Source organism: Trematosphaeria pertusa, assembly GCF_010094035.1.
Source record: "Trematosphaeria pertusa strain CBS 122368 unplaced genomic scaffold BU26scaffold_2, whole genome shotgun sequence".
Classification (NCBI taxonomy): Eukaryota; Fungi; Ascomycota; class Dothideomycetes; order Pleosporales; family Trematosphaeriaceae; genus Trematosphaeria; species Trematosphaeria pertusa.
This window is the reverse complement of record NW_022987213.1, coordinates 300245-322890: the sequence shown is the minus strand read 5'-3', so window position 1 is coordinate 322890 and position 22646 is coordinate 300245. Positions and strand designations below refer to the sequence as shown.

The following is a 22646-nucleotide window of genomic DNA, read 5'->3' as shown; positions in this document are numbered from 1 at the left end:
TTACTTATAATTCTAACTCTACCTAGTATAATACTATAGGCTTTATTAACGCTCTCTATAAGGTAAGAGACTTTTATATAGTATATCTAGATAAGCTAAAGCTACTATTATAATTAAATACTTAGATTAAGGCGTATAAAAAAGAGAAGACTCTAGAGAAGATAGTAAAGAATTTAAAACCTATAAGAGTAGAAGACGTAAGAGTAACGTAAAGGTACTACTAAGTAATTTAGAACTCTACTAAGCTTATAGTATTATTTAAGAAGAGAGCTAGTAAGAAAGCTACTCTACTAACGTAGAAATAAGCCTCTTTCTCTCTAGAGAAAAGATAGTAGCTATAAAAGCGCTTCTAGTTTAAAACTAATATAAATATACTTACTATAAACTAAAAGAGATAGTTAAGAGTATAACGTAAGAGTTTTAGAATAAGAGAGACCTAGAAGACGTATTTTAGAGCTTAGAGACAAGCTCTCTCTATAAGAGAGAGTAATATAATAGTCTAGTTTAGAGATTTACCTTAGGTTATATAACCTTAGGTTACGTAATTTTATTACGTAACCTAGCCTAGCGTCTTAGTACTTAGCACCTCTATATATAGAGCCTCTTAGAGTATTCTTCTACTTCTTACCTTTAGATAGCTAAATTTAACTTAATCTACTCTACTTATTACTCTTATTCTTATAGCTTGTAGAGACTATATTACTCGTAATTAACTTATCTAGCTAGGTATTCTAGAGCGTACGTATAGTAGTAAAAACCGTAAAGCTAGCTCTTATAGTATATATAATAGTCTAGTTTAGAATTTATCTTAGTTATATAACCTTAGATTACGTAACCTTATTACGTAATCTAGCCTAGCGTTTTAGCGCTTAGTATTTCTATATATAGAGCCTTTTAGAGTCTTTTCTCTACTTCTTATCTTTAGATAGCTAAATTTAATCTAACCTACTCTACTAGCATCTCTTATTTTTATAGCTTATAGAGATAGTACTACCTATAGTTAACTTATCTAGCTAGGTATTCTAGAACGCTTATAGTAGTAGAGACTATAAACCTAGCTCTTATATTATCTAAAGGTTAATACCTTTTTAGCTAGAGATAGTAGTATAATATTAGACTAAACTAAAAAGCTTTATAAAAAGTATTTACTAATAGCTATACTAAGAATTAGAGCTATAAGAGCCTAGTTACTTACTCTAAGAATTAAAGCTATAAAAGCTCTAATTACTTACCTCTCTAGTACTATATAAGACTACTAGTAAATTTAGTTAGTAGTAGAAAAGATACCTCTAGTAGTAAGCTAAAGAGAGCTATAAGAGCTCTATATATAGAAGAACTTCTATAAAACTTCTACGTATAGAAACTCTCTCTTTTTTAAAAATTAATAATTCTCTACTCTACTAGTAGAGCTAATAATTAGCTATTTTACTAGTAGTATATACTTTTACTTCTTAAATAAGAAGCTATATCTAAGTTAAACTACTTAAATACTATAGGTAAACTCTTATAAAGTAACTCTAGAAGTAGAACTCTAGTTTTATAGTACTCTTTTACTCTTATAATTCTTAAATTCTAGATAGAGAACCTGCTAGCTAGTTACTTAAACTAATATTATTATTACGAATCGCCTATTTAATAACATAATATAATAACTTTAAATAGAAGCTAGTATAGCTACGTAAAAGCTTAGTAATATCTAGGTTATCTACTATAAATAGCTCTTATATACTCTCTACCTCTAGAAAAAAGCTCTAAGAGGTTTTTCTAGAAAAGCTAAGTAAAATTATTAATAAATTAGTTAGCTAATTACTTATATACTAGATACTTAAATAATAGACCTATATATATTAATAGATTACTACTAATATACTTACTAAAGAAGATACTATATATAAAGAATATTAGAATTTATAGTAGAAAAGAAACGCTACTTTAATAAAAGTTTAATAGCTATAAGCGCGACTATAATTCTACTCTAGAAGCTAAATACTACTAGCTCTATTAGCTTAATACGTAATATACTTTATAACTTAGATACTACGTATATATAAGTCTAGTATATTACTACTAGATAACTCTATTCTAGATTCTTATCTAACTACGTATACGCCTACTATACTACTAGTAACTAAGTAATATTTAAAGAGCTAAATAAGACTTTTTACTAAGTTTCTAGACTCTCTATTACTATTAGATAGTAAGATTATTATCTTTAAGTAATAGAGAGATAGCTTATAAGATAAGCTATAAGCTAATTATAACTAGTATCTAGAAAAAATAGCTAAGAATACTAAGAAAACTATTATAGTCTATATATATACGTAAATAATAAAAAATATATACTAGACTCTCTCTATAATTCTATATATTCTAAGAAATAGTAGTATATAGATTTCTTATAAATATATACTTAATTAGCTAAAGAAAAGCTATATAAACTTTTATAAAAGACTAAACGTCTACTATAATTTCTAGAAGCTATATTACTAAAATACTACTAACTTTACGTACTTCTAGATTAATTTCTTCTATCTAGCATAGAAGCGCTAGCTTCTAATAGACTAATAAGTAGAGAAGCTTTATAAGAAGCTTCTAGTAAGTCTATAGACATAGATAGGTATCTACTAATATTAGTATACCTATAATTATAATTAATATATAGACCTTACTTAAAACCTTACTAGAGAGCTTATCTAAGAAGAAGCTTACGTATCTAGAAAGGTTAAAAAGCGTAATACGCTTATATTAACGCTACGTTACGCGCTTATTACTCTTCTAGGTATTCTACTAATATTTAATAAAGCTCTAGTAATTAAGAAGCTAGTTACCTACTTCTAATACTAGTAACCTAGCTATATAAGCTATAATTATCTAAGCGCTTCTATTACGTAGAAAGCTATTAAGAATATTAATCTAGAGAAAAAGTTTATAGAGCTTATAGAGCTATAAGTACCTAAGAATAACTTATTAGAGTATAAATTTAATAATTTAGAAATAGCCTAGCTCTAGAAGAAGTCTTCTTTCTAGAGCTATCTACTAGAGTAATAAATCTATATAAAAAGCTATTTAGTAGTTCTACGTTTACTCTACTCTACTAAATATCTATAAATAGTCTTACTATTAAGCTTAGAGGCTTACTTAATACTAGAGTAGGTAGTTACGTTCTAGTATATCTAAAGTACCTTTAGACTTTTAGAAAAAATCTTTACGTTAAGCTATTATATATAGAATCTATTCTTCTTACTAGATATAATAGATAACCTAATAGCTAGATAGATAAATACTTTAAAGCTAATTTAGTACTAGAAAGCTACTAAATACGTACTTACTTTATATATTATAATACTAGCTACTATAACGTAATAATTAGTTATAAGCTACTTAAAGAAGCTAATATTTAGATTAACTATAAGTAGCGTATACTAATATAGCTAGATACTACTTAATTAATTAATTATAAATATAACGCGTTTATTTCTATATAATTCTCTTAATCTACTACTAAAGCTTAAGTAGCTTACTAAGCTAATACTAATTACTATAACGCCTTAATATTAGTAGTAGAAAAGCTAAGAGTAATATAATAAGAAAAGAAAGAATTATAGTACTAGTAGCTTTAAGAAAACCTATATAAGATAGACTAGTAGCTTAAAAATCTTAATCTAACTACTAGGTTACTCTATAAGCTAAAAAAGCTACCTATTTTGTAAAAAAAATACTTAAAGGCTAGGCTTAACATTAATATAGTTAGTACTACTACCTTTATAATTAACGCGCGTAGAAAAGATATTATAGTTAAATATCTTAGTATCTATAAGATTAATTAGCTTATTACTAATAAGAAGAAAACCTCTACTACTAATTCTAAGAAGAAGCTCTACTAGTTAATTACTTAGAAGCTTTTATCTCTAGAGTACGCTAGCGTAACTATAGCTTATTTTTATAAGAGCTATATTTATAGTTTCTACTACTATAAGCGTCTCTAGAATATCTAACTAGGTAAGTTAGCTATAGATAGTATAGTCTCTATAAGCTATAAGAATAAGAGGTACTAGTAGAGTAGGTTAGGTTAAATTTAGCTATCTAAAGATAAGAAGTAGAAAAAAGGCTCTAAAAGACTCTATATATAGAGATACTAAGCGCTAAGACGCTAGACTAGATTATATAATAAGGTTACGTAACTTAAGGTTATATAATAAAGGTAAATTCTAAACTAGACTATTATATTACCTTCTCTTATAGAAAGAGCTTATCTCTAAGCTCTAAAATACGTTTCTAAGGTTTCTCTTCTTCTAAAACTCTTATATTATACTCTTAACTATCTCTTTTAGCTTAGTTTTAAACTAAAAGCGCTTTTATAGCTACTATCTTCTCTCTAATTACTCTATTTTCTATAGAGCTCTACTCTAAGATAAAATCTACTAGAAAGAAAGAGACTTATAGAGATTTAAACTAGAAGGCTTATTTTTACGTCTATAGAGTAGCTTTATTATAGACTCTTTTCTTAAATAATACTATAAGCTTAGTAGAGTCTTAAATTACTTAGTAGCGCCTTTATATTACTCTTATATCTTCTATTCTTATAGATTTTAAATTCTCTACTATCTTTTCTAGAGTCTTCTCTTTTTTATATACCTTAATCTAAGTATCTAATTATAATAGTAGCTCTAGCTTATCTAGATATACTATATAAAAGTCTCTTATCTTATAAAGAGTATTAATAAAGCCTATAGTATTATACTAGGTAGAGTTAGAATTATAAGTAATCTATATAGTATAGTATTAAAGATAATTTTAATAAAGATAGCTATTTAGAATTTTATATATAGGCTATTCTAGATTACTATTAACTTTAATAGATAGCTACTTAGGCTCTATCTACTCTAGTAATAGCTCTAAGGCTTTTCTTAGCTAATTAGCGTAAAAGATATTATGTATATATATATACGTAGATAGCTAGAGCTAGAAGAAGTAACTCTTTATAGTAATAATTAGGTAAAAGCTATATATCTATTAATTAAGCTTTATACTAGACTAATCTATTAAAAAGCTATAAGGTTTAATATAAATAAGATTACCTATAGTAAAATTAGATTCTTAGCGCTTTTTATTTACTTAGAGTATCTATCTAGCTTACGCTTTTATAATATTACTTTATATAATTTTAGTAGCTTTTTTTATAGTATTATATTACTTCTTAGTAAAATTCTAAGCTTTTTAGCGTAAGAGATACTTATATAGAGTAGAGATCTTAATTATATACTTCTTCTAATTCTAGTAGTAGACTAGCTAGTATCTAAATTTAATTTTATATACTATTAGTTCTATAGTTTTATATAGTAACGTAGCTTATACCTAGTCTATATAGAGTAGAAGGTCTAATTAATTATTCTAGTAGTAGTTAATAAATAGACGTAGATACTAATTAAGATATTAATTAATAATCTCTATATTTCTATTAGTTTATAAGTAGTACGTAGTAGAGAGCTTCTACTTAATTTCTATAAGCTAGTAGAGCTTATCTATAAAGGTAAAAATAAACTATAGACTATAATCTAATATAATAAACCTAGAAGAACTATATATACGCTAGATATATTAATAATATAGCTTTACTATACGTTAAGCTATAATTTTCTTATAGTATAGTAAAAAGAAGCTCTATTTACTTAGCTAATCTATAATAACGTATACGTAATTAAATTCTTTCTTATTAGAAAGAAAGCTTTTAAAATTTATAAAAACGTTCTACTATACTCTCTTAGAAATAGGTAGAGACTTTAGAAGACCTAGCGTCTTATTATATAGAGTATAGCTTTAGTAGTAAGCTTTATATACTACTATATACGTATTAACGTCTTCTTATATATCTAGCTAGTAATATTAATCTTATAGTAACTAGGTAGTCTTCTAGTACTCTAGATAGATAGTTACCTAAGTAGTATATATAGCGCGTATTAAATACGCTTATAGGTAGTTAATTATAGAGACTATTAATTAATTCTAATATATTAGTAAGCTAGCTTCTATTTTCTAGGTAGAGCCTAATATAGTAGCTTTCTCTTAAGCTAGCTATAGAGATTTATCTAAGTAATTAGTAGTAATAATCTAGTTAATTATAGTATAGAGATTTTCTATAGAAAGTATCTCTATAAAGATATTAGTAGACGTAATTTTTATAACGCTACTTACTAGCCTCTTAGTAGCTAGAGTAGCTAGCTTATCTAAAATTCGCTTAATAGTAGAGAGGCTAATTTATTTTTTACTTAGAAAAGCCCTTATATAAGTAGCGTAATTCTTTTTCTTTTAGATTATAAGTTCTTTCTACTTTAATAATAACGCGTTAGCTACTATATTAGCTAATCTAGATTAATATATAAGTTTAAGGTTATAGTTAGTAATATTATTAGTCTAGTAGACCTACTTTATAGTAAGTTCTTACTTAGTTATAAAGTACTCTAGAGCTTAATAATTAGTTAATACTATAAATAGTTCTAAATCTTATAGGCTAATTAGCTAGCTTCTCTATTTCTATATACTAAGAATAACTACTAGTATTTCTTTATTATAAATACTATAATTTATCTAGATAGTATTTATTATCTTACTAAAGAAAGCTATAAGTTACTAGATACTATTCTCTTAAAGCTATAAGAGAACTCTAGTAACTACACTATCTAATATATTTATCTTAACTCTTATTTATTAATAGAGAGAGTAATAAGCTAGAACGTTATTAGCTAGTATAAAATTCTTAATATACTAAAAGACTATAAGCTTAGCTTTACTAAAAATATACTATACTCTCTATTTTAGTAGCTTAGTAAGTAGGTAGATAATTCTACTATAATCTCTTAGAAAGGCTTAATAGAAATTATAGAAATCTAGAAATAATTAAAGACTCTTAAGAGTTCTTAGTATAGACTAATTCTATATAGTAGTAATCTTTTTAGAATTCTTCTAGATTCTATTAGTACTTATAATTAATTCTAGAAACTTAGTACTTTTAATAGTAAATTTTAAGTTTTTAATATCTACTTATAATCTAGCCTTATATAGTTAATTAAGTATTTTAGTAATATAAGTCTTATACTTAAAAGAATCTTCTAAATAGATAAGAATATTATTAATATATACTATATAGAAATTAGCTAGCAACCTATATAATATCTTATTAATATATTACTAAAAGATAGTAGAGCTATTATAAAGACTAAAGAGTAGAATATAATATATATAGTTACTATATTATATATAAAAAAAAGTTAGGTTCTCTACTAACTTATTAAGCTAAATTCTATAGAAAGTCTACTAAACGTCTAACTTTATAAAAACCTTTATACGTAATAAGTAGGTAAGCGTTTTCTAGATAAAAGAGATAGAATAAACATTTTTTTTTATAATAGCGTTAAGCTTTTAGTAGTTAACGTAGAACCTTTATTTTCTTTCTAGCTTCTTAGTAAATAGAACTAGTAACATATATAATAAGTTACTATAAATAATAAAGCTATAGTAGAGATAATTCTCTAAATAGTTATATATAAGCTATAGATACTCTAGTAATATACTATAGAGAGAGCTATTAGTTAGCGTATTTTTTATTATAAGCTTAATATTATAATTAACGTCTTCTTAATATAGTAGTAGTAAATTAGAGTTCTTTTTAGAGAAATAAGCTATAGTTACGCTAGCGTATTCTAGAGATAGAAGCTTCTAAGTAATTAACTAGTAAAGCTTCTTCTTATTAGTAATAAGCTAATCTACCTTATAGATACTAAAGTATCTAATTATAACGTCTTTTCTACGCGTATTAATTATAAAGATAGTAGCGCTAACTATATTAACGTTAAGCCTAGTCTTTAGGCATGTTTCTTATAAAATAGATAGCTTTTTTAGCTTATAAGGTAACCTAGCAGGTAGATTAAGATTTTTAAGCTATCTATCTATCTTATATAGATTTTCTTAAAGCTTCTAGTATTATAATTCTTCTTTTTCTTATTATATTACCTTTAGCTTTTCTACTACTAATATTAAGGCGTTATAATAATTAGTATTAGCTTAGTAAGTAGCTTAAGCTTTAGTAGTAGGTTAAAGAGATTATATAGAAATAAACGCGTCGCGTTTATAATTAATTAATTAATTAGTATCTAGCTATATTAGCGCGCGCTACTTATAGTTAACCTAAATATTAGCTTCTTTAAGTAGCTTATAACTAATTATTATATTATATTAGCTAGTATTATAATATATAAAGTAAGTACGTATTTAGTAGCTTTCTAGTACTAAATTAGCTTTAAAGTATTTATCTATCTAGCTATTAGGTTATCTATTATAACTAGTAAGAGAAATAGATTCTATATATAATAGTTTAACGTAAAAATTTTTTCTAAGAGTTTAAAGATACTTTAGATATACTAGAATATAACTACTTACTCTAGTATTAATTAGGTTTCTAAGCTTAAGAGTAAGACTATTTATAGATATTTAGTAGAGTAGAGTAAACGTAAAACTACTAAATAGCTTTTTACGTAGATTTATTATTCTAGTAGATAGCTCTAGAGAGAAGACTTCTTCTAGAGCTAGGCTTTTTCTAAATTATTAGATTTATATTCTAATATATTATTCTTAGGTACTTATAGCTCTATAAGCTCTATAAATTTTTCTCTAGATTAATATTCTTAATAGCTTTCTACGCAATAGAAGCGCTTAGGTAATTATAGCTTATATAGCTAGGTTACTAGTATTAGAAGTAGGTAACTAGCTTTCTAATTACTAGAGCTTTATCTAAAGTTAGTAGAATACCTAAAAGAGTAATAGGTATATAATATAGCGTTAATATAAGCGTGTTACGCTTTTTAACTTTTCTAGATATATAAGCTTCTTTTTAGATAATCTCTCTAGTAAGATCTTAAGTAAAGTCTATATATTAGTTATAATTATAAGTATACTAACGTTAGTAGATACCTATCTATATATATAGGCTTACTAGAAGCTTCTTATAAAGCTTCTCTACCTATTAGTCTATTAAGAGCTAGCGCTTCTACGCTAGGTAGAAGAAATTAATCTAGAAGTACGTAAAGTTAGTAGTATTTTAGTAATATAGCTTCTAGAAATTATAATAAGTATTTAGCCTCTTATATAGATTTGTATAGCTTCTCTCTAGCTAATTAAGTATATATTTATAGAAGATCTACGTACTACTATTTCTTAGAGAATATAGAATTATAGAAAGAGTCTAGTATACGTTTTTCTCTATCTACGTACGTATATATACTATAATAGTTTTCTTAGTATTCTTAGCTATTTCTTCTAGATACTAGTTATAATTAGCTTAAAGCTTATCTTATAAGCTATCTCTTTATTACTTAAAGGTAATAACCTTGCTATCTAATAGTAATAGAGAGTCTAGAAACTTAGTAGAAAGTCTTATTTAGCTTTCTAAATATTACTTAGTTACTAGTAGTATAGTAAGCGTATACGTAGTTAGATAAAAACCTAGAATTAAGTTATCTAGTAGTAATACGCTAGTTTTATACATATATAGTATCTAATTTATAAAGTATATTATATATTAAGTTAATAGAGTAGGTAGTATTTAGCTTTTAGAGTAGAATTATAGTTATACTTATAGCTATTAAATCTTTACTAAAGTAGTAGCTTTTTTCTACTATAAATTCTAATACTCTCTATATATAGTATCTTCTTTAGTAAATATATTAGTAGTAATCTAGTAATATATATAAGTCTATTATTTAAGTATCTAGTATATAAGTAATTAGCTAACTAATTTATTAATAATTTTACTTAGCTTTTCTAGAAAAAGCTTTTAGAGCTTCTTTCTAGAGGTAGAGAGTATATAAAAGCTATCTACTACTAATAAGCTAGGTATTACTAAGCTCTAGCGTAGCTATACTAGCTTCTATTTAAAGTTATTATTCTAATTCTTATTAGTTATTATATTATGTTATTAAATAGGTAATTCGCAATAATAATATTAGTTTAAGTAACTAGCTAGTAGATTCTCTATCTAGAATTTAAGAATTATAGAGATAAAAGAGTACTATATAACTAGAGTCTTACTAATAAAGTTACTTTATAAGAGTTTACCTATAGTATTTAAGTAGTTTAACTTAAGTATAGCTTCTTATTCTAGAAGTAAGAGTATATACTACTAGTAGAGTAGAGAATTATTAATTTTTAAAATAGAAGAGAGTTTTCTATACGTAGAAGTTTTATAGAAGTTCTTCTATATATAGAGCTCTTATAGCTCTCTTTAGCTTACTACTAGTAGTATCTTTTCTACTACTAACTAGATTTACTAGTAGTCTTATATAGCACTAAGAGTAAGTAATTAATTAGTACGTTAATAGATTCTTAAGAGAAGTAACTAGGCTCTTATAGCTCTAATTCTTAGATTAGCTATTAGTAAATACTTCTTATAAGGCTACTTAGTTTAGTCTAATATTATACTACTATCTCTAGCTAAAAAGGTATTAACCTTTAGATAATATAAGAGCTAGGTCTATAGTCTCTACTACTATAAGCGCTTCTAAAATACCTAGCTAGATAAGTTAGCTATAGATAGTATAGTCTCTATAAGCTATAAGAATAAAGAGTACTAGTAGAGTAGGTTAGATTAAATTTAGCTATCTAAAGATAAGAAGTAGAAAAAAGGCTCTAAAAGGCTCTATATATAGAGGTACTAAGTACTAAGACGCTAGGCTAGATTATATAATAAGGTCTTATAACCTAAGATTATATAACTAAGATAAATCTCTAAACTAGACTATTATAGAATATCTCTATAGATTTTAAGAGCTTTCTTTTTAATAAGAAAGAATTTAATTATATATACGTTATTATAAATTAGCTAAGTAAGTAGAGCTTTTCTCTACTATACTATAAGAAAATTATAGCTTAACGTATAGTAGAGCTATATTATTAATATATCTAGCGTATATATAGTTCTTCTAGATCTATTATATTAAATTATAATCTATAGTTTACCTCTACCTTTATAGATAAGCTCTACTAGCTTATAGAAATTAAGTAGAAGCTCTCTACTATATACTACTTATAAACTAATAAAAATATAAAGATTATTAATTAATACCTTAATTAGTATCTACGTTTATTTATTAACTACTACTAGAATAATTAGTTAGACCTTCTACTCTATATAAACTAGGTATAAGCTATATTACTATATAAAACTATAGAACTAATAGCGTATAAAATTAAATTTAGATACTAGCTAATATACTACTAGAATTAGAAAAAGTGTATAATAAAAGCCTCTACTCTATATAAGCGTCTTTTACGCTAGAAAGCTTAGAATTTTACTAAGAAGTAATATAACGCTATAAAAAAAGCTTCTAAAATTATATAAAGTAATATTATAAAAGTATAAGCTAGATAGACGCTTTAAGTAAATAAAAAGTACTAAGAACTTAATTTTACTATAGGCAATCTCGTCTATATTAAACCTTATAGCTTTTTAACAAATTAGCCTAGTATAAAGCTTAATTAATAAATATATAGCTTTTACCTAATTATTACTATAAAGAGTTACTTTTTCTAGCTCTAGCTATCTATATATATACGTATATATAACGTCTTTTATACTAATTAGTTAAGAAAAGTCTTAGAGCTATTACTAGAGTAGATAAAACCTAAGTAGCTATCTATTAAAGTTAATAGTAATTTAGAATAGCTTATATATAAAATTCTAGATAGCTATTTTTATTAAAATTATCTTTAATACCGCGCTATATAGGTTACTTATAATTCTAACTCTATCTAGTATAATACTATAGACTTTATTAATACTCTCTATAAGATAAAAGATGTAATAGTCCGACTTAGCTTCGACTTAGTACTTTAGCTCGACTCGGCTCCGCCTAAGTTACATAACTCTGCCTAGCGCCTTAGCATAGGCACCCTGTGTATATAGAGAGCTCTTAGAGTATTCTTCTACTTCTTACCTTTAGATAGCTAAATTTAACCTAATCTACTCTGCTAGCACCTCTTATTCTTATAGCTTGTAGAGACAGTACTACCTATAGCTAACTTACCTAGCTAGGTGTTTAGAGACGCTTATAGTAGTAAAGACCGCGAACCTAGCTCTTATATTATCTAAAGGTTAATACCTCTTTAGCTAGAGACGGCGGCATAATATCTAGCTAAACTAAGTAGCCTTATTAAGGAGCGTTTACTAATAGCTATATTAAGAATTAGAGCTATAAGAGCCTAGTTGCTTACTCTAAGAATCTATTAACGTTACTAATTAATTACTTACTCCTTAGCGCTGTATAAGACTTACTAGTAGATCTAGTTAGCAGTAGAAAGATACTAGCACTAAGCTAAAGAGAGCTATTAAGAGCTCTGTGTACGAGAGGACTTCTATAGAACTTCTACGTGTAGAAACCTTCCCCCCCCCCTTTACAAAATTACGAAAAATTAATAATCTTCTACTCTACTAGTAGAGCTAACAATCTCTCTATACCGCTAGCAGAGCTAACAACTAGCTGCCCTGCTAGCAGCTAATACCCCTCTTGTTTCAAAAGCTAATAATTCTCTGCACCGCTAGCAGAGCCGACAATTCTCTGTACCGCTAGCAGAGCCAACAACTAGCTGCTCTGCTAGCAGCTAATACCCCTCTCTCTGCTTCGAAAATCGACAATTCTCTGCTCCGCTAGCAGAGCCGACAACTAGCTACTCTGCTAGCAGCTAATACCCCCCCTCTTAAACGAAAAAGCATACCTAAATAAGCTAGAGCTCTTATTACGGTTAAATGCTTAGATTAAGGCATATAAGAGGGAGAAGATACTATAGAAGACGGCGGAGGATTTAAAGCCTATACAGGTAGAAGACTAGAGAGCCTTAGGGCTTAGAGACGAGCCCTCCCTATAAGAGGGGGTAATGTAACAGTCTAACTTAGCTCTAACTTAGTACTTTAGCTTAACTTAGCTCCGCCTAAGTTACATAACTCTGCCTAGCGCCTTAGTATAGGCACCCTGTGTATATAGAGAGCTCTTAAAGTATTCTTCTACTTCTTACCTTTAAATAGCTAAATTTAACCTAATCTACTCTGCTAGCACCTCTTATTCTTATAGCTTGTAGAGATAGTGCTGCCTATAGCTAACTTACCTAGCTAGGTGTTTAGAGACGCTTATAGTAGTAGAGACTACGAACCTAGCTCTTATAAGAGACTTTTATATAGTATATCTAGATAAGCTAGAGCTACTATTATAATTAGATACTTAGATTAAGGCGTATAAAAAAGAGAAGACTCTAGAGAAGATAGTAGAGAATTTAAAACTTATAAGAGTAGAAGATATAAGAGTAATATAAAGATGCTACTAAGTAATTTAAGACCTTACTAAGCTTATAGTATTATTTAAGAAGAGAGTCTATAATAAAGCTACTCTATAGATATAGAAATAAGCCTTCTAGTTTAAATCTCTATAAGCTTCTTTCTCTCTAGTAGATAAGAGCTCTATAGAGAATAAAGTAACTAGAGAGAAGGTAGTAGCTATAAAAGCGCTTCTAGTTTAAAACTAACTTAAATATACTTACTATAAGCTAAAAGAAATAGTTAAGAGTATAACGTAGAAGTTTTAGAAGAAGAGAAACCTAGAAGGTATATTTTAGAGCTTAAGAATAAGCTCTCTCTATAAGAAGAAGTAATATAATAGTCTAGTTTAGAAATTTACCTTAGTTATATAACTTTAAGTTATATAACCTTATTACGTAACCTAGTCTAGTATTTTAGTACTTAGTACCTCTATATATAAAGCCTCTTAGAGTATTCTTCTACTTCTTACCTTTAGATAGCTAAATTTAACCTAACTTACTCTACTAGTACCTCTTATTCTTATAGCTTATAGAGATAGTACTATCTATAGCTAACTTACTTAGCTAGATATTTTAAGACGTTTATAGTAGTAAAGACTATAAACCTAGCTCTTATATATAATATATAAATATCTATCTCTTACTAATTAATATTCTAATATAATATTAATTATATATAGCTATATTACTAGCTATATATTATATAATCTCTTAGCCTTATCTTTTTAATCTAATATCTTAGCTCTAGTAACTATTAGAGTACTATACTATATTAATAGTAGTATTAAGTAGTATCTTTATATATTTATAAACTTCTATTAAGATAACTAAGTCTAATAGCTACTTTTTACTAAATTTATAATAAATAATATAATATTAAAAACTACTAGTATATTTTTATTTTTTATAAACTATAGCTATAATTTCTAGCTAGACTTAGAAGTATTATAACTATATTTACTAAATCTATCTATAATATAGAAATACTAATTCTATTAATATACTTTATTATTAAAAGCTCTATATTATTAAAAGTTCTTAAAAATACTAAGCTTTTACTAAATACTACTATCTCTATTATAAAGCTCTCTATAAATATTTAATTAACTTTAAATAAATTCTATATATAGCTTACGCTCTAGACTATTTAGTAGAATCTAGAGCTAAGCTTATAGTATACTATAGCTCTCTATAATAAACTATAAAAGAAAGTTTATAGTTAATATAATAGAATTACTCTATAACGTACTTTACTAGTAAATTATCTATACTACTAAACTATCTAAAAATACTAAGTCTTTACTAAATACTACTATCTATATTATAAAGCTTTCTATAAATACCTAATTAACTTTAGATAAATTCTAGATATAGCTTATACTTTAGACTATCTAGTAGAATCTAGAGCTAAGCTTATAATATATTTACGCTCTCTATAATATACTTTAGAAGCGAATTTATAATTAACGTACTTTATAAGCAAACCGACTATATAAGCAAGCCGACTACCTTTCTCTTAGCAAGAAAATTAACGAAAATTAACCTGTTTTTCTTAAATAACTAAGCGAAACCTTAATATTTTCCTATAAAAATTTATATATATATTCCCTATAGTATATTACACCTTATAGTAAGGTTGCACTAAGATATATTACGTAATTAAAAAGCTATACGTATTTAGGTAACTTTTAAGAAAAATCTAGTTTACTTCTAGTTAGTACTATTATATCTTTATAATAATATATAAAAATTATATTATATAGTATCTATAACTAAATAAAGGTTTCTAGAAAACTTTTATAGACCTAGCTCTTCTAGGTATAGCGTAATAAGAGATAGAAGTTAGAAAAATATCTTCTTTAGAGTTTACTCTTCTAACTATATATATATATAGATAATCTAGCTATATAAACTTATTATTATATAAATTATAGTAGGATCTAACTATATAGAGCTTATTAACTAATAATATAGAAGCTTTAAGTAGTTATTTAAAAGTAAAGCCTTTTTAGTAGTATAGTATAGAAAGAGAGAAAGATACTAAAACTATCTTAAAATTATTACTTCTAAATATATAGCAGGCTTATAATATATATTTACTTATAATATATAACTTTATATAGCTAGATTATTAATATATATTTATAGTTAGAGAAGAAAACTCTAAAAAGATTTTTTTAAACTTCTACCTCTTATTACGCTATACCTAGAAGAGCTAGCTCTATAAAAGTTTTCTAGAAACCTTTATTAACTTATATATACTATATTCTATAAGTTTTATATATTATTATAAAGATATAATAGTACTAACTAGAAGTAAACTAGATTTTTCTTAAAAGTTACCTAAATACGTATAGCTTTTTAATTACGTAATATATCTTAGTGCAACCTTACTATAAGGTGTAATATACTATAGGGAATATATATATAAATTTTTATAAAAAATATTAAGGTTTCGCCTAGTTATTTAAGAAAAACAGGTTAATTTTCGTTAATTTTCTTGCTAAGAGAAAGGTAGTCGGCTCGCTTGTATAGTCGGTTCGCTTGTAAAGTACGTTAACATAATAAAGTAACTTAAAGATATAAAAAGACACTTAATTTAATAAAGCTTACTATAAATAAAGAGTAGATAATAGTTAAGTATATACTAGACCTAGATGTATAAGAACTTACTTTCTAGCTTACTACTATTTAAGATATAGCTAATTAGATACTTACTAAGTAAAAGAAAAAGGTTATAGGTAAGAACTAGCTAAACTACTTTATTATACGCTATTCTAAGCTTAAAATATAGCTTAATTATAAGTATAACTATTAGAAAGTAAAGTAAGAAAATTCTATAATTATTTAGGTATAGTTTAATCTAGTAGGTAATATAAAGATAAAGTATAGTATTACTAATAAAGATACGTATAATTTTAATAAATCTAGCTTTATAATAGAAATAATATTGCTTTAGATAGTAGTTACTAGCTTTAAGAGATAATTATAACTAAAGAGTTTTTAACTAGATAATTATAAGTAGATTTTAGTAATTATAATAGTAAGAGTAGTAGATAATATATAGATTCTACTATTTTTATTATTATAGATAAGAACTACTTCTTAGTATAGTATAAGAGTAGCTAGCTACTATATAACTAGATTATAGCTAACGTACTTTATAAATAAATGCTCTACACAAACAAACGCCCTAAAAATGCTAAGCCTAAGAATTAACGAGTCTTTCTTAAATAACTAAGCGAAACCTTAATATATTTCTATAAAAATTTAAATATATATTAATCTATACTACATACACCTACTATTAAATTCATACTATATATTTTCTATTACGTAAGCTTAAAATAAGTCTTTTCTAAAAGTAGCTATTCTTAGAGTTTAAACCTTATAAGAACTAGTAAACTATTATAATAATCTATAAAACTTTAAATATATATTATATAGTATAATATAAAGCCTTTTATAAGGTTTAGTAGCGTCTAGCTTAGTAATATCTATCTATTTCTAGAAGAAACCTCTAAACTTCTTATTAGAGACTCTTTAAGTAAATATCTCTAGTATTACTAAGCTAAACGCTACTAAACTTTATAGAAGGCTTTATACTATAGTATATAATATATCTTTAAAGTTTTATAGATTATTATTAAGGTCTACTAGTACTATTAAGATTTAAACTTAAAGAATAGCTACTTTTAGAAAAAGGCTTACTTCTAGCTTACGTAATAGGAAATATATAGTACAAATTTAATAGAAGGTGTATATAGTATAGTTCTATATATGTTTAAAAGTTTTTAGAAGAATATTAAGGTTTCGCTTAGTTATTTAAGAAAAACCTTTTAATTTTTCTAGCTTAGCATTTTTAGGGCGTTCGTTTGTGTAGAGCGTTTGTTTATAAAGTACGTTATCTCTAAAAGTAGCTAGATAATAAATAAGGTTAGGATTATATAGTTAAAGTACTTTAATACGTATACTAAGAATTACGTTATAGATATATATTATCTACTAATTTTAGATAGCTATAAAAGCTATAGCTTAGTTAAATTTTAGTAGTACTATAAGAAGAATAAAATTATAGCTCTCTATATACTAGTATATTTATTATACCTTCTATAGCTACTTAATATTAGCTACTTCTTACTATTAAAGATAGTATATAGCTACTAAGTTAAGATTCTAATACGTAGCTATATTAACTATATTATAAAAACTAAGTTTCTACTTATATTTTATATAGCTTTTTATGCGTTAATTATAGATAATAATATTAGAGTAGAATTTAGAGATACTAGCTTAGTTTTATTTAATCTAGATTTAGTAGTATTAAAGCTTAAAGATTAATTATATATACTAATACTCTCTACTACTAATACTACTATCTAAAAGTATAAAATACCTAGTAATCTTATTAAAGTAAGATTCTAATTAACTCTAATTTAATTAAAGATTATATAGTATCTTAATTTATTACTAACTTATATTATTAAGTTACTTAATTAGCTTAAGAAAGGTAATAAGCTAATAATATATTAGCTAGTACTTATAAAGTCTAAAGTTACCTAGCTTTAAGTAGCTAACGTATAGAAAAAGAAGCGTAATTTATATAAAAAAAAGTAGATTTAGAAAGAGAATACTCTTATAATTAAAGCTAGCTTATAGCTAGTTACTTAAAGAAAGGCTATAGACTAAAATAAGAGTAAGAAGTAGTATAAAGAAGTAGTAGTATATAATAGCTAGCTAGCTTAGTAACGCTATAGATACTATAGTAAGCTAGAGTATAATACGTAAATATACTAGATATCGTACTTTATAAGTAAGCTAGCTATATAAGCAAGCTAGCTACTATCTCTTAGCAAGAAAAATTAATAAGAATTTATAGGTTTTTCTTAAATAACTAAGCGAAACCTTCATATTTTTCTATAAAGTTTTAAATATAGATAGAACTATACTATATACACCTACTATTAAAATTACACTATATGTTTCTTATTATGTAAGCTTAAGATAAGTCTTTTTCTAAAAAGTAGCTATTTTTAGAGTTTTAACCTTATAAGTACTAGTAAACCTTTATAATAATCTATAAAAGTTATAGAATATAATATTTAGAACTTAATAAAGATTTCTAGAAAACTTCTATAGACCTAGCTCTTCTAGGTATAGCGTAATAAGAGATAGAAGTTAGAAAAATATCTTCTTTAGAGTTTTTTCTTCTAACTATATATATATATAGCTAATCTAGCTATATAAACTTATTATTCTATAAATTATAGTAGGTTCTATCTATATAGAGCTTATTAACTAATAATATACTAGCTTTAAGTAGTTATTTAGAAGTAAAGTCTTTTTAGTAGTATAGTATAGAAAGATAGAAATATACTAAAACTATCTTAAAATTATTACTTCTAAATATATAGAAAGATTATAATATAAGTAAACTTATAATTTATAGCTTTATATAGCTAGATTATTAATATATATATATAGTTAAAGAAGACAACTCTAAAAAGATAGTTTTCTAACTTCTATCTCTTATTACGCTATTTCTAGAAGAGCTAGCTCTATTAAAGTTTTCTAGAAATCTTTATTAAGTTATAGATATTATATTCTCTAAGTTTTATAGATTATTATATAGGTTTACTAGTACTTACTAGAAGTAAACTAGACTTTTTCTTAAAAGTTAGTTAAATACGTATAGCTTTTTAATTACGTAATATATCTTCGTGTAATTTTAGTAGTAGATATATATACTCTAGTTCTATCTATATTTAAAATTTTATAGAAAAGTATTAAGGTTTCGCTTAGTTATTTAAGAAAAACTCGTAAATTCTTATTAATTTTTCTTGCCAAGAGATAGTAGCCAGCTCGCTTGTGTGGCTAGCTCGCTTGTAAAGTACGTTAGTTATAAATAATATAGATAAGTTAGATAGCTTATCTAGATTTATCTTAAGTAGCTTAGAGTTAGAGTAATCTAATTAAAATAGTAGCTTTTTAGTAGAGGCTTGGCATTTTTAAGGCTTTCGTTTATGTAAGACTTTCGTTTGTAAAGTACGTTATGTGTATCCATTACTCGAAATAGAAGCCTGTAGTTATATGCCCTCTGTTCTTCTCGACGAAAATTATAGTAAGGGGAGTAAACATGCCATGCAGTTACCGCAAGGTCTAGGAGTAAGAAAAACCTGCGAGACAACTGTAACAGACGTCCCTCCCCCAGGATTATCATGAGCATGGAAACTAGTGACCGCTGTGTGTTCGAGCCGTGGTCGCGCTCACCCCGTAAGCCACCGCCGCGAGAAACCTGCACATTCTAGTACACCTGTTAACCCACGATAAGTGGAACACGTCGGGCTCAGCTCTGCTTTCGACAAAATATCAGTTCTTAGGATGTAGTGGTAGGTGTCTACACGTTCTACCGCGGCATCAGTGCTAACCTACTCTAGGTGAGAAGACCACTGCTACACTAACGTGCTGGCGCCCCTACCACGTAGGCCACATGGCATCTCACCGTCACTCCAATCCCTTCAACTTATCCTGTGCTGCCCGAAGTATCTCTTTCATCTCCACGTATAGTTTCGGACTCGGTTTCCTCCACCTCCCACCATTAGGAAACACCTTCCTCCGCAATCTGTTGACGTAAACAATGAGAGGCTCAAAATATGACGTGAACTCCATCTTCGCAGTGTCCAGAAAATCTCTCTCATCAGAGATTAAGCCTTTCTTGAGCTCAGCCAGCTTCCGATCGCTCTCGTAGTTCCAACACTCGAACTGTGTTGACCCAATGTCTTTACCTAGTCCGTCATAGTGAATACATATCCAGAATAGCACCCAGAAGAACGACTCCAGATCGTGCATGAACGAATGCTCTTCGTCATCAAGAAGCACCCCGATTGCCATAAACGCCCGTGTGCCGGTCTTGCCCCATGCTCCAGAAGATTTCTCCCGCTGCTCCTTGATTGCAAGGTCAAGGTCGATCAAGAACGAGCGCCAGGATGGGTTGTCATCTTCTTCATTCATCATGAGATTGTTTGGTGAGATATCGCCTTGCAACATGCCGGCCTTGGTGTGCAACGACTCGTACCCTTTAATGCAGCCTTCGAACGCAGCAATAAAACTAGCCAAGGAGCTTGCTCTGTAGATGGCCTTCCCGTAGTCCTGGACAATAACGCGGCGATGTACTCGGTTCTTTGTCGTAGAGCTCGAACATGTTCGCTTACTAGGCGGCAAAGGCGCGTCCGTGCAGCTCGAGGACCGCTTTCTCCCAGCGACGCTGCTGGTTTGGCCCTTCCGCGAGATGCGACGTCCAGCCGTGTTCGGTGGCGGCATTGAGCTTTCCGGCCCGTAGTTTTCTGGTGTCGTTATGTCCAGGCCACGTCGTACGTTCTCCCGGATGTCATCGTCCTGACCGCCCACCTGAACCGTCTCATGGTAATAGTACCTCGCGACGTTGGCTACGCCCTTGTTAGTTGCCTCGCGCAGCAACTCTCCCTCCTTCTTACGCTCCGGGAACTGCCACGAGTCTTTAATGACAAGGGGCGTTCGCGAACTGTCTCCGGCACGATGGGCCTTCCAGCAGGTCGTCGCTCGGCCGGCGATGCAAGGTGCCCGCTTCATCACCTTATCGATAATAAGACGCTCTCTAAGACCGTTTCGTTCGATCTCGATGTATCGAGTCGCGCCGGCGGTAATAAAGGTAGGATCAAATCCAAGCTGCTCCTCATTCAGCCAGAGGAACCCGAGCACTGCAGACACAAACTGAAACCCCTCTTTATTAACATCGAATTGCAGAGAAGCGATACCCCCAAGCCGGTCGAACTCCCACAGCCGCATAAGCGGCCCGCACAGAGTAAAGCCAAGGACGAACCGGCGGGTGTCTTGAGCGGCGAGCACCTCTCGCGCATATCGTCCTAGATCGAGCCATGCTTTAGAGGCTCTGTCGGCAGAAGGGTTACTCTTGAGTTCTCCTGGCACGAGAATCTGCTTCCAGTGGCATTTGGAGTCCTCGCCGGCGCTTGGGTCGTCCACGAAGCCGACATCCAACTTGCGGTCGGCCGTGGAGCCCTGCAAGGGCTTGGAAGGCTGTGCGAGCGGTCGCCGTCGAGCCACAGAGGCCGCCGGCTGGTGCTCTTCTGCAAAGTCCCAAAACTGGCCCGTAAGCTTGGCGAACCAGCGCAGGACATCCCGCTCTCTCGCCCCTTTAGGCCAGCCCTGCCAGCCGCTCTCCTCCTGGTAGAGCGGATTATCCCCTGCTTTGCACCTTTCCAGCACGGCTTGCGCTGTCAGCTCGAGGCCTGCGATTTTGCCGAAGAAGGCTTTAAAGAAACCAGGGACCCCGACATACATATGCCCTAGCTCCTCCTTTAGCACGTCGTCTACGTATTTGCGGTGCTCGGTCGAGTTGGCGAAGCTACTCATGTTGCGCAGCCATGGCGTCTGTGGAACGGAGGATGCGGGACGGGGTGGAGGGGTCGATTCGGTGACGGCGTCGTAGACTTTATTCCAGATGATCTCATCGGGCTCATCCTTGAGGACTGCGCGGAGAAGAGGAACGAGCGATTCGAGATCAAAGTCGTCAGTGTGAACTGAAAGCTCTAGCCGCTGGAGGTCATGACGGAGGGTGCCACGACCCGTGGAGGGCGGGAGTTTTAGAGCTGTAGGTAGGTTCTGGAGTTCGGTAATGAGCTCGATCAGTGTGGTTTTAAGGCCTGGATATATTAGAAGGAACTGTGGTTATGGGTAAACATACCTTCATTGCTTATCTGGTAGGCTGCATCGAAGTTCGCGGACGGGCAGTGGAAAGAGTCGCGAAAGGTTTTTAAACCTCCTCCGATGGGATGTTTTTCGATTATCTCCGATCTGCTAGCCATGGTGAAAACGGCGACTGGCGACACGATGGTTGTGCGACTGCGTAACAAGTGTTGCCACGACGTAAGAGGGAGAAATATAGAAGACGCGCTGTTGCAAAGGCGGTATACGGTGACTTCTAAGTATACAGATGAATGTGGGCAGGACGACTTTGCGAGGGTTAGAGGAAGAGGAGAACCGCGCAGAGACTAGGAGGCTGGTCCGGAATAACTTCGGCACTTTCGTCGGCCGAAGAGACGCCGACCACTCTGCCAAGAATATTCCACGTGCCCTCGGATCTGGCTCGGTGATTACAACGGGGCCTCGGTGAATCCATCGGCGATTTGCTCCGTAGTTGGGATATACTTCAGTTCCCGGTCCCAGCCTCTTGAACCTCTCCTTGCCACTTGCGTTGGATGTCCATATGCTTCGTGCGTGAGTGGTATTGCGGG

The 22646-nt window shown here is 29.5% G+C and overlaps 1 protein-coding gene across 1 annotated transcript; it reads right to left on the bottom strand.

The window, feature by feature from the left end:
• Positions 1-19715: 19715 nt before the first annotated feature.
• Positions 19716-22369, bottom strand: BU26DRAFT_474426 (uncharacterized protein). Its single transcript, XM_033825502.1, has 2 exons — positions 22097-22369; positions 19716-22055 (listed from the first exon to the last, which is right to left on the bottom strand). The coding sequence occupies exons 1-2, from the start codon at positions 22215-22217 to the stop codon at positions 19861-19863; spliced, it is 2316 nt and encodes a 771-aa protein (XP_033689161.1). The 5' UTR covers positions 22218-22369; the 3' UTR covers positions 19716-19860.
• Between the last annotated feature and the right edge of the window lie 277 nt (positions 22370-22646).